At 41.5% G+C, this 12901-nt stretch overlaps 2 protein-coding genes across 6 annotated transcripts in view; one reads left to right on the top strand and one right to left on the bottom strand.

Annotated features, from left to right (window-relative positions):
* Galk2 (galactokinase 2) overlaps window positions 1–10187 on the bottom strand; it is a 124688-nt gene extending 114501 nt beyond the window's left edge. Inside the window, exon 1 of one of the 4 annotated variants that reach the window (XM_021192200.2) lies at window positions 9919–10187. In XM_021192200.2, the coding sequence (XP_021047859.1) occupies window positions 9919–9938 (20 nt within the window). In that variant the 5' untranslated portion in view covers window positions 9939–10187. Of the gene's footprint in view, window positions 1–2409; window positions 2573–9918 lie in introns of those variants that run through there. The other 3 variants (XM_029536486.1, XM_021192199.1, XM_029536487.1) reach the window with 3 other exon arrangements.
* Window positions 10188–10254: 67 nt separating this feature from the next.
* Window positions 10255–12901, top strand: part of Cops2 (COP9 signalosome subunit 2) — a 29250-nt gene continuing 26603 nt past the window's right edge. For both annotated transcript variants that reach the window (XM_021192102.2, XM_021192103.2), the window contains exon 1: window positions 10255–10360. In XM_021192102.2, the coding sequence (XP_021047761.1) occupies window positions 10307–10360 (54 nt within the window). In that variant the 5' untranslated portion in view covers window positions 10255–10306. The remainder of the gene's footprint in view (window positions 10361–12901) is intronic.

Genomic DNA, 12901 nt, shown 5'->3' with positions numbered 1-12901 from the left:
TCTCTCTCTCTCTCTCTCTCTCTCTCTCTCACACACACACACACACACACACACACACACACACAATTTAAAAAGTCTGCAACAAAGTGGTTTTTAGTAACCTCACAGAGTTGTGAAACCAGTACCTTAATTTAGATTTTCTTTTCCCCAAAATACGTCACTTTTGCATTTTTACCTTTCCATTTTTTAGCAACTACTAACCTATTGTTCTATTGTTTCTTCTTTCTTTCTTTCTTTCTTCCTTCCTTTCCTTTCCTTTCCTTTCCTTTCCTTTCCTTTCCTTTCCTTTCCTTTCCTTTCCTTCCTTCCTTCCTTCCCTCCTTCCTTCCTTCAGATTTGTCCATTTTGGACATTTCAAATAAATGCTATATTTTTGTTTGTTTGTTTGTTTTGAAACAGGTCTTTCTATATAGTCTTGGCTGTCCAGGAATTTGCTATATAGACCAGGCTTTTCTCTCAGTCCTATCAAGCCTCAGGCCTTGGAGTAGGCTCATCCATTATTCTAACACCAGTGTACAGCCCCAGACCCCTTCACAGAAAGTTATGCATGAGTTCAAATACTTAGGTACCAGTGTATTCTGTAGCATTGTTATCCCACCCTTTTTCTTACAAAATGGTACATTTATATAAGAATTATATTTGCTGTTCTGTCATTTTTTTATCTAATCTTTCTGAAAGCTTCTGCCTTATTAGTCCATGTAGATTTTGCTGAAACTATTTTATAGTATGAATGTTAAATTTTTGATATTTTTATCTTCTAGACAATTCTACAATAAACACATAGTTCTTTAAATATTTGTATGGGTATATAAAAATATTTGTATCCTCTGAGAAGTTCACACATGCATACACTATGTTTTGATGATATTCACCCTACTCTTTCCTTTCATCTCCACCCATATCCACCCTCAAGCTCTTCTCAGCTTTCCTCCTCTTTGTCTGTTATAGCCCACTGGTTTGTTGTGTTTACATATGCCTGGGTGTGGATCTGTTTCCTGGACTATGACTGACCTACCAGGAGCCACACCCTCCAAACAGACTGACACTCCCTCCCAGCAGTCGTCCACTGTGTGCGGTCCCTCAGGTAGGGATGAGGGGCCATGATCCCTTCCCTCCTTGGTGGAATCTTGATCTTATATAGACATCTGCTGTGGGTGCGAGGTCATGAACGCATTGGTTTGGTTTCATTTTCCTTTCTTTTGAGCTGGTATTTTTGGATAGAAGCCATGAATTTGACATAGACACAGCTCCTATTTGAACTTTATAGTGTCTTTTACTCTGCAGATGTGACTTATATAGTGCAGTGCAGTGTGGACAGTGGTGGAGACTGCAGCTTTGTCTTAAGCCTGGTGTTAATGGAAAGGCTTTTAAAAAAGATTTATCCGATGTGCATCAGTGTTTGGCCTGCATGTATATTTGAAGTTTATTCATAGACATGTTTTGTACAAGACTACACTACCAAAGGGTGGGGGTTTTTTCATGAAACAGATTCCTGGGGAGTCATTTGAAGTATGTAGTCTCTCATTCACTGAATCTGTAAAAACAACCACACTGTGCAAAGACCAACCTCAGAGAATCTTAACACATTCAATGACAACTGGAAGTAATCTAAACTGTCTCTAGAGTAAGGTATGTTTTATCCTAGCAACTAAAGGTACATTGTTTGCTGACTTGCCCAGGAAGGAGCGTTTTCAAGCCATAGGAAAGTACAGTCTCATCAACCAAAACAGAAGGGAGAGCAGGAAAGAGTTACACTCAAAAGCAATCAACCTCAGAGAGGCCCTCAAGCTTCTAACAGAACAGCAAGTGAACGGCTTCTGTGAGATTTCAGCTCCAGAAACCAGAACGAAATATTTCTATAAAGTATCTGTAATTTTAAAAAGACCCTCCACTAGACATCAAAAAAGAATTGGGAGTTCTGTAGCTAGAAACTGGCAGCAAATTAGTGCCTTGATGACAGTTTAGAGGCGATCAGACTTGTCAAAAATGCAGAGACTCAAAATTAAACGGATAGGACAAAACTTGGAAAAAGCACTATCACTTGACAGGCAAGATAACTAGCAGTTCCAGGAAGAACTGGGCATTTTTACTGAATCCTTCCCTAAGAAAGAGCAAAGGCCTCCGTGTGAAACAACACGCAGAATTCCTGGCGAGGTGTCTGAGACCCAGGAGTCTAGAATCCCAAGGGTTCTGTCTGCCTCCAGGAACACACACACACACACACACACACACACACAGGCACGCACACACGCACACTCGCACGCGCACGCACACAAACCCTAACTCAAAAGAAGCTGCCAACATACACACACACACACACACACACAAACTCAAAAGAAGCCGCCTAAAGCAATGAGCGCCTTATGCACTTCTCCAGCCCCGGGATCCCAGGCCACGCCTCTCCCCCACCTGGGATGTTCTGCCACCTGGACTTGTCGAGTGGCGGGGTCCTCCGCAGCCATATTTTGCTAGATCCCTCTGCAGTTTCCAGAAGTGCAGCACAGCTAGGGATCACGAGATTAAAGGGACAGGAATGGCTTTCTTCCGGGATCTCAGCGGAAATCCTGCAGGTCCGCAGAAGTGGCCCCCTTTCAGGCTGTCCCGCCCCCAGCTCCGCCTCCCCCGCTCCAGGCACAGCTGTCAACCTTGGCCACCACCTTTCGCTGGGTAGGCAGCAAGGCGGATTGACCAGGTTTTTCTGTGCCCTGATGTGGCTGAATACAGCCCCAGTTGAAGACCCACTCATACCTTCCTCTGATCTCTCTCAGGCTTTGTTTTTTAATTTGACATTTTTTTTCTTCCTTAATGTTCAGCAGATATGTCCCAACGATCATGAAATGATCACCTATTGCTTCTTATTCAAATTTATTTCCAAAGCAAGCAACGTAAAATAGATGTAAATATCTTTGCTCTTCCTTCCAGAATGCAAGCATAGGTAGGCCTTCATAAAACACCACTAATGATGAGAAGAAAGCTTTAGCATCTGTTAGGTCTCAAAGAAACCTGGAACAAGTCCCACCCAGCATCTGTGGCTCCCACACACACACCCTACCTCCACCCTCAGCACTTCTCACCCCTCTCCTTACCCTAAACCCTCCAACCAGCCTCTGGTCCCTATATAACCTAACGTTTGGCTATGTGCCCTGTTGGTCTCCTGGTTCCCAGATACTCTCTTTGCTTTGCATCTCTCTCCTCTCCACCCCCTACACACACACACACACACACACACACACACACACACACACACACGAGTGGGGGGGTGCGGCAGCACCATGTTTGGTCTGAACCCTCCCCCTTCCAGATGTCTCTGGCTGTTTTCTCTGTCACAACTATAATAAACCTCCTCAACCATACCTAGCCAGTCATGCCCTCATTTTTTCATTCGGAATCCAGTTCACCCTTCATTTTTCTGTTACCTAAGGAAATCCCAGAGACCCTATTTTTTAATTGTTTTATTAGATACTTCATTTAGATTTCAAATGCTATCCCGAATGTCCCCAATACCCTCCCTTGCCCACCCACTCCCACTTCTTGGCCCTGGCGTTCCCCTGTATGGGACATATAAAGTTTGTAAGACCAAAGGGCCTCTCTTCCCAATGACGGCTGACTAGGCCATCTTCTGCTATATATGCAGCTAGAGACACGAGCTCTGGGGGTACTGGTTAGTTCATATTGTTGTTCCACCTATAGGGTTGCAGGCCCCTTCAGTTCCTTGGGTACTTTCCCCAGAGACCCTATTAAAAGCACACCATCTCCAGCACACCTCCCCCATTACTGTGCTGGACTAAGGACAGTCACCCTGCATACTTCTCTTGTGCACTACTGTCCATCTAGTTGTTGCCTCACCATCACTACCAACTATAAGCAGCCATTGTGAGGGCAGGAGCACCGTCCCCAGCACCTCACAGTGCCTGGCAGACTGGTTCTCAACACACAGACACAACTGAGTGAACGACTGAGGTGAAGTTCACACAGCTCATGAATTACTTTTCTTTTGCTGTGACAATATGCCCTGACAAATGCCCTTCCCATTGGGATGGAAGATTTATTTGGCTTACAATTCCCCAGGGAAGTCAAGGCTAGACCAGAAAGCATCGTGTCTGAAGTCATGTACAGTCATTCTTTGACTTCTGGCTCTCAGCAAGCTTTTCTCTGTATAAAATGTACGCACAAAAAGTCTTGCCTGGTGTGGTGGCGCATGCCTGGTGTGGTGGCGCACGCCTTTAATCCCAGCACTCGGGAGGCAGAGGCAGGCGGATTTCTGAGTTCGAGGCCAGCCTGGTCTACAAAGTGAGTTCCAGGACAGCCAGGGCTATACAGAGAAACCCTGTCTCGAAAAAACAAAAACAAAAAAAAAGTCTCCCAACTCTTGCTGATGGAGGAACATAAGGTTGAGAATCGTGGACTTCTTTAGAGTCCTCTGCACGTAGCCCCCCTTATTTGGAATGAGAGAGAGAAAGGAGATATTTATGTTACCTTTGCAAGGAAAATGTATACCTTGTACTTTTTAAAATTAAATTCATTTAATGTGGGTGTGCATGGGCATAGAAGTCATAGAACAACCTATGGGTGTCAGTGTTTTCCTTCCACCATGTGAGTTCCGGGAATTAAATGCATCAAGCTTGACAGCAAGTATCTGTCCTGATAAGATAGCTTACCAGCCAGCCTCTATACCTCCTTTTAAATAAATTAGTAATCAGTGTCCTAAAGTGTGGCAAAGCTTTTTTAGATACAACACACACACACACACACACACATATTCTTTACGATGCAAGAGTAATAATATAAACAACCTTGTGGGGGGAAAAAAGGAATTGAAGATATTTTTCACCAAAGAAACACATGAAGCCCTTTCAACTTAGGCCCTGAAGAATGGCTCCTACATAGAAGAATGACAACAAGAAAGGACATGCTACCAACAAGGTGGTGACCTGAGGATATATCAAAAAATGCATCCATAGAGTGAGCTTCGAGAAGCATGCCCCTTGGGCACTCAAAGAAAGCAGGAATTTGCCATGAAAGAAATGGGTGCTCCAGACATGCACACTGATGCCAGTCTCAATAAAGCCACCTGAGCAAAGGAATGTCCCAGATCAGATTCACATGCACTTGTCCAGAAAGCACAATGAGAGTGATTCACAAAACAAGCTCCACACTTTGGTAACTTACATTCCTGTTATCATATTCAAAAACCTATAGACAGTCAACGTACTTGAGAACTAACTGCTAAATGTCAAATGCAGTAAGAGAACTGAAAGACCACCCAGAGAGAAGCACAACAGAAAGTGAAACCAGAGGCCACTGGAATGCTCAGTGCACTTGACAGTGTAGCTAAGACTGAGATAGGGTAGCTCATGCTAAATAGTAGCGAGATAAGGAGGCAACTAGGACTCTTCACACTGCAGATAGATAGGCTAGATGGTAAAACAGTTTGAGAGAGTCTTACAAAGTTGAATATATACCTCTGGGATGACCCAACCATCACTTGTAGATTTGTTTGTATTCACTGCTTCATAACATCATTATCATAAATAAGTAACATGTAACAATTCACACTTATTATGTCACAACTTCTGTCACTTAAAAGTGAGGGTGTGCCTTAGACGGGTTTTCTATTTTAAAGAGGCTCATCTGTGGAAGGACACACTGCAGAACACAAGGTAGTAATTTAAATAACCACTCACAAGCACACGCAGAGGCTTGCACTCTAGGTGATTCCAGATTCTGTCCAATTGACAATGAAGCCTGACCAGCTGGGCAGTGATGGAGCAGGCTTTTAATCCCAACACTCAGGAGACAGGGGCAGCCTGATCTCCAGAGCAAGGTCCAGGACAGCCAGGGCTACACAGAGAAACCCTGTCTTGAAAAACAAACAAACAAGAAGCAGCCAGTGAGGCATAACATTCACACAAACATCAGCACTTTTACTTCTTGAGGACAGCAGAGGACACTTAGTCTGAGACTAAGATAGACTTGATCTGTTCGATAATGTACATGCAATTACACAGATCAACTGCTCTCCATCATCCTGCTTAGGCATGAGTCACAGCCTACCCACACTTAAAGGGTAAACAGTTATCAAATGACACGGGTGACAGGCCACCTTGGAATCGGTCTACCACATTACTCAGAAATTAAACATGTTCACACAGCTTGTACATAAATGTCCATGACAGGTTTATTTATATAAATGCACAGCAATAAATTCAAACAACCAACTGAAGCAAGGAACAGCATGAATAAAGGCCAGAGAAGTGAGAAAACATTGTGTTTATTTTGATTTACATAGAAAGATGCTTAAATTGTAAAGTCATCTACAATGTCAAATAATAGACCAGTAGTGTCCTAAAATATATATATATAAAAGGAGGAAAATACAGATCATCAAGGAATTTCAGAAAGAATTCTATAAAGAAACATCTTTAGTATAATAAGTTCATTAAGTTATTATGATGATCACTTCACAGGTATAAATATGTGGTAAATGTTATCAAATTGATAAGTTTGTGCAGCCTAGCTTATCATAACACAGCTAAAGTATACTTCAGTAAATGCTGCTTTAAAATATTTTGGGGGCCAGGGCTGGAGAGATGGTTCAGATGATTAAGAGCACTGATTGCTCCTCCAGAGGACCTGAGTTCAATTCCCAGCAACCACAACCACCTGTAATGGGATCTGATGCCTTCTACTTGTGTGTCTGAGGACAGTCACAGTGCACTCATATAAAATAAATAAGTAAATCTTAAAAAAAAAAAGCACTGGCTGCTTTTTCAGGACATGGGTTCAATTCCCATAACTCATATTGCAACTCACAACTGTCTGTAAACCCATGCGATCTGACACCCTCATGCAGACATAAATAAAAATAAATAATTAAACAAAATATTTGGGAGTCTGTGAGATGGTCTGTAGAGGACTTTTCATCCAGCAACATGGCTGTTCTGGCTGGAATACAGACATGCCCTTAGTACACAGCCTTCAATCCCAAACAATGAAGGTAAAGTTAGTTGGGAGAAGGAGGCAGCCATGTTTGAAAGTGACTTCTAATTGAGAGGCAAAGTGAGATAGGATATGCCCAACTCACAGGAGAAGAGACAGAAAGGAGATATGACTTAGGAGAGCACGGCAAAGAGAGAGAGGAGGAAGTTTTTCCAGGAGAGTTTTACAGACAGAGGTTGAAGAGAAAACAAGGTGAATACAATAGATGAAGACAGAACAAGCTAGAGAATGAGAAGGAGCCAGGAGATCAGACAGATTTGCTAGAGTTAGCTTGAGGCCAATCAGAGCAATTCAATCCAAGAGAAGCCAGATTGAATCAGTCAGCTAGGGAATGAATTTGAGCCAGAAGAGTTGAGTTGAACCAGCCAGCAAGAGTTCAGAAAGAAAAGGAAAGGGTGAGATTGTTCAGCAATAAGTCTCAGAGGCTGAAAACATTCTAGGCCTAGATAAACTTGTACAGCGGCTAGAATCTTCCAGGCCCAGGCCTAAGTTAGCAGACTGAGGCCCTCAGAGGTGATAATTATATTAGGCAAATTAAAAAATACTTTTACAATGATCAATAGGTAAAGGCTCTTTCCTCAAAAGACTGACCACCAGAGTTCATTTTCTGAAAACCATGTTAAGGTGGAAGGAGATGATAGACTACAAGGTTACCCTCAGACCCCACACAAATGCCCCCTACAAAAAATATCAAGCACATTCATACACATACAAAATATGCACACAACTTTTACAATTTTTAAAGTTCTACAGAAATGGCTCAGTGTTTAAGAGCACATGCTGCTCTTAAAGAAGACCTGAGTTTGGGTCCCAGTACCCATGACAAGAGACTGACTGCCTGAACTTCTAACTCTCAGGAAACGCAACAACTCTAACATCTTCAGGCACCTGAGATCACTTATACACACTCACAGGCAGCTACATACATATAATTTAAAATAATAAATCTTCAATAAAAATATTTTAAAATACTTTTAAAATATACTGTTTACTTTAAACACGAGCAACCTGTTGAAAACTTTTATCAGTTATTTAATATTGAATAAAATTGATCTCATAAAAATACCCTAATAATTGCTCTTACCAAATTGTCAGACTGGGCTTAATAAATTTGAGTGTCACCAAGGAGATAAAAGGTTCAAATTTCAGTTGTCATTTTCTTTATGTTCCTAGGTACCAGATTACTCATGTCTTTTCCCATTGTCTGATTAAGGCAACTTATGTAAATAAATTCACTGTAAGTCAGCTTGTCATTTTATATATGTGAACAACTGGCATTGTAAATAATCATACCCTTGAAATTTTGTATTTAAGAAATTATGCATGAATAAAACTCAACCCCCTTATGATTTGCTATGTTCTTTGAAAAATTATAAATATGGGTAGGGTAACTGTGATTTATTACCTTAAGTTCTAAGAATGGTGAGTACTGTACCTAAGTCTGATCTGCACCAATAAACTGGCATGGCGACCGTCGTCACTTATTGGTAGGCTTTGCTTTGTTTTAAAATTACATGTTCAGATTCATGCAGTATTTTTGGAGTTTTGAGTTCTAAGATGATATCATTAAAGGCCATTCCAAAACTAAACTTTTGTATTCGTAGAGGAGTTTTGAACAAGGATTTGAAATTAAATAGCTTCAGGGGAATTATCTGTCTAATATGTAATGATTATGCTATGCTTGCACAGGTAAATGTCTTCAATTTTAGGAAATACACATAGATGCACATGTGTTGTTTTATATGTATCTTTCAGTTGACCCAGGAAATACACAACATTAAGCTGAGAGTTGGTATACTTGTGTCCATGATGCTATCCTTTATTATGTATTTAAGTTTAAAATTTCTTGTGATAAAGTGTTGATAGAAAAGGCTATTAGTAAAACTGTGTGGTTATAAGGAAGGTGATATTATTGCTAGAAAACTGTGATCAAAAAGATGTTTCCTTGAATGGTAACTTCTTCAAGCCATCTGAAATTCCTTCTTGTAATATTTTCCTAAGAAACAATTAGGTGTTAGGCTACAGGGATAGCCCAGCAATAGAGCATTTACCTAACACACACACGGCTAAGTTCTTCTCCCAGCTCAAAACATACAAAAAGAAAAAGAAATCAATGTTAATGATATACAATGCAAAATCATTTGAAGACTTATTTTTTACCATTCTGAATGTATAGCTATAAATTGTGTTCACAGTGTGTTCAATATAAAAATAATACAATCATTGGGCTTAACGTCTTCTGGCAAGATTTTTAGAACCAAGCAATTCCTGGCTTAGAAACAAATCAAAAGTATCCTGTTCCCCCAATGGATTCAGCGGAAAACTGGTAATGACATCAGGTACAACCCCCAGAAGTCACTGGAGCACAGCCAAGCTGGGTCTGTAAGGATTCAACCCGAAGGTGTGAATGTTAACGTTGAACTGTGCTCAACATCAACTGTGCATGATGAAGATAAAGTCGGCTATTTTTGTTTGATTTGGTTTTGTTTGTTTTTACCTTTGGTAATTTGGGCATGTTTAATTCATCTATATAGGTAACAATTGGGCCTAATTTCTAAGCTATATCTACTTTATAACTTTATAGCATTTGTGTACAGAATTTGAAAGGTTTCTCCAAAAGGGGAGATTGCCTTATTTCCACATTTTTCTTCACTCTGAATTCTAATGGTTTTCTGCGACAATGCAGTTTTTAAAAATCTATCACCAACGGTTTCTTCCATTTCATCCTAAAAGCAGTTAATGCACGTTTTTGTTTCATTAAATAATTGAACAATTGATTAGTGCATATCTAAACCGGGATATCCACAGAACTGGTTTTGTTAACTACAAACATAACTTTACGTGACAATTGTGTTGCTGTAAATATATCCACAAGTGTTGAATGAAAACACATAGATAACAATGGCAGAGGCACGCTACCTGTCAGATAGTTCGGGCATGTTTCATCAGAAACAGACGGTTCCAGAGTCCCAGGCAAGGAAAGAGACAGTTCCCTCACCTAGGACGCTGGATACAGCTAGAAGGTTTTCGAAGCCCCTCAGATAGGACCCGCAACGCCCGATTTCGTAGTTGCTACGCTTAGTTGCTAAGACACAAACTGTCGCGCAGGAAGAGCCGGCTGTGCGCTCCCTTTGGGTGCCGTAGTAAATCGTCCCAGGGTCGAGCGCTTTAGTTCCGGAATGCGCTTTATCTTCTCCTGGAGAGACCGGAAGCCGAGGAGACTCGGGAGTGACGCTTCTGGGCCGCGGAGCACTGTGGGAGGAGGCTGTCTCTAATTTCTCCTCTCCCCCTCCCCCCTCCGGCCAAGATGTCTGACATGGAGGATGATTTCATGTGCGATGATGAGGAGGACTACGACCTGGTGAGGCGCAGGGAGCGGGCCGGAGCTGGAAGTGGGATGGGGCGGTGGTGCCAAGGCCGAGCGGCTGCATCTCCCCTCCGGGACTCGTCGGCCCGGTTCCGCCCGGCCCGGGGACGGGTTTCCCTCCTCGCCAGGCGTCGCGGGCCTGTGGGGCCTGGGAAGAGAGGGAGAGAGGCGGCGGGGCCGCCCTGGCCGCTGGGCCCAGGGGTAGCGCGGGTGACCGGCCTCGGCCGGCTCTCGGCGCCTCCACGGCCCGGCGCTGAGGTCTGGGCCGTGGGGTCTAGGGCGCCCATCTCTTCTCCACTCTGGCCCTGAGCCGCTGCCAGAGGCTGGGAGAGTGAAAACTGGGAGAGGGGGGTGGTCCATCCTGCTGCCTGACCTGACTGCGAAACTCGGGAGTCTCCCCCAAAAACAGCCTAAGAGTCTCGCCCAGGGTCAGTTTGGGTCCCAGATTAAGGCTCAGCGCAAGAGTAGAAGTGGTAAAGTAGTTAAACTATTCGTCCTGAGAAATGACAAGCTGCGAAGAATGGTTTGCTTTTTGTTTGTTGGGCTGGGGAAAGGTAGGGGTTAAGGGAATTGGAAGCAATGATCTTTTTCCTTGATTTAAGAAATTTCCCAGCATCCGTGTTTGAATCGTGAATGGCATAAAAGTAAACAAACTTGCCTAGTTTGATTGGTGGTTTCTTTTCCATTTAAGGTTTATTTGTGAATGGATTTGCAGGTTTTAAACTGTACCCCATGTTTAATGTTGATAGTCAAAAACGCACGCCTGTGTAAGAACTAAAAGAAAATGATCTTGATCCCAAAATTCGTGTCAGTTTTGTTTCTTATTTGGGAAGGATTTGTTCGGTTTTTTAGAAAATTCTGATGATACTGCAAGCTGTGGTATACATGCTTGAAGAAGTCTGGGTCAGGTTTTTTTGTTTTTGTTTTTTAATTTTGAGGTTGATTTATTTTATGTATAGGAGTGCACTGTCTTCAGACACACCAGAAGAGGGCACCAGATCCCATTACAGATGGTTGTGAGCCACCATGTGGTTGCTGGGAATTGAACTCAGGACCTCTGGAAGAGCAGTCAGTGCTCTCAACCTCTGAGCCACCTCTCCAGCCCTGGTTCATCTTTTAAGTGTCACATTCTCAAAGCATTAATATTTTTATTTTTGAGTTAGCTGTGTAACTTCTTTTTATAGATAAATCTGTAAATCATTTCCAATTTTTTTTAAGGTTTTCATTTTACAGAAAGGCATATTTTGCAAAAGGAAGAAGGAAGTGCTGTGGCTGGAGAGTCATAGTAGATGCTTGGTGATTTAAATACAGAATTTTGTTATTTGTTCAAACACAAGGTAGTTGTAAACAGATACTAAACTTTTCTCTTGTTTTGCTTGTATTTCCATTACAAGTAGTTTTTAAATTGTCAGATATTTCTTTTGAATGTTTGTAATTTTAGATTGTAGTGTTTATAAAATGTTCACTTACCTCCTTTCCTAATAGTCTATGAAATACATGAACTTTTAGATAAATGAATATTAGCACTAGGATTAACTTAAAAGTACAGTGTAGGAATGAAAATGAGAATCTTCTGAAATACTCTATTAGACTTTCCTCGTTTGTGGAAGTTTGTTGCTTTGTTTTGAGGCAGGGTCTCATTGTGTAGCCATGGCTGGCTTGGCGCTCAGTGTGTTTCCTAGGTGTTGGGAGTAGAGGCATGCATCAGCACACCCTGCCTTGGAAGCTTTCTAATTACACATGCAGTGTTTGAACGTGACTGCTTTGCTTTCCCAACATTCTTATGTCTATACTAAATATATCCTATAATAAAGTTGAATATGCAGTTGTTTCAGCTTTTTAAAAAAAAAAAACTTAGAGTTAAGATTTTACTGTTGTAAAACTAATAAAATTTTTATTTTCTTTAAGCATTATATTAAATTAAATAGCTCTTCTCATCCATTTCTCATGTAGATGCCATTCTAGATTCCCAGTTATATGTCAAATAGTGGAAGGTGTTATATCTCTTTTACTAACAGTTAAAATTTTTGGCACATGATGTCTTTCTGGTAATTTATGTTCATTTGCTAGTCCATATCCTTATGTGTTTAAAAGGATAAGGATGACTGTCATTTCATAGCTGCTAGAGATGGTTTTCTTTTACTTGAGTAATTATTTTGCCTAGATCTTTTATCAGTTTCTTTTTATAGAAAGTCTACATGGTTAACATCCTGTTTTAGGAGGTTTCTCTCTCCCTCTTTTTATCTTTTGAAACTACTTTTTGCCCAGGCTGGCCCTGAACTTCTAGAATAGTAAGGATAGCAGGCCTGGAATACCAGGCCACACTAGTGGTTTTGTTTTGTTTTGTTTTTTTAAAAAATACGGTTGTTAGACATTTAGTTATCACTTCATTTAAAAGATTACATGAGAGGTGGGGATCATTCCCTTGGTAGAGTGCTGGCCTCACATTCCAAAAGCCCTGGGTTTGGTTTTTAGTACCAGAAGTACTAGATGTGGTAGCATCCTATATCACTGGGTGGTAGAGAGAGGCAGAAG

The sequence above is a fragment of the Mus pahari genome, chromosome 3 (assembly GCF_900095145.1).
Source record: "Mus pahari chromosome 3, PAHARI_EIJ_v1.1, whole genome shotgun sequence".
NCBI lineage: Eukaryota > Metazoa > Chordata > Mammalia > Rodentia > Muridae > Mus > Mus pahari.
The sequence above is the reverse complement of the archived record's forward strand: the minus strand, read 5'-3'. Positions and strand labels throughout refer to the sequence as shown.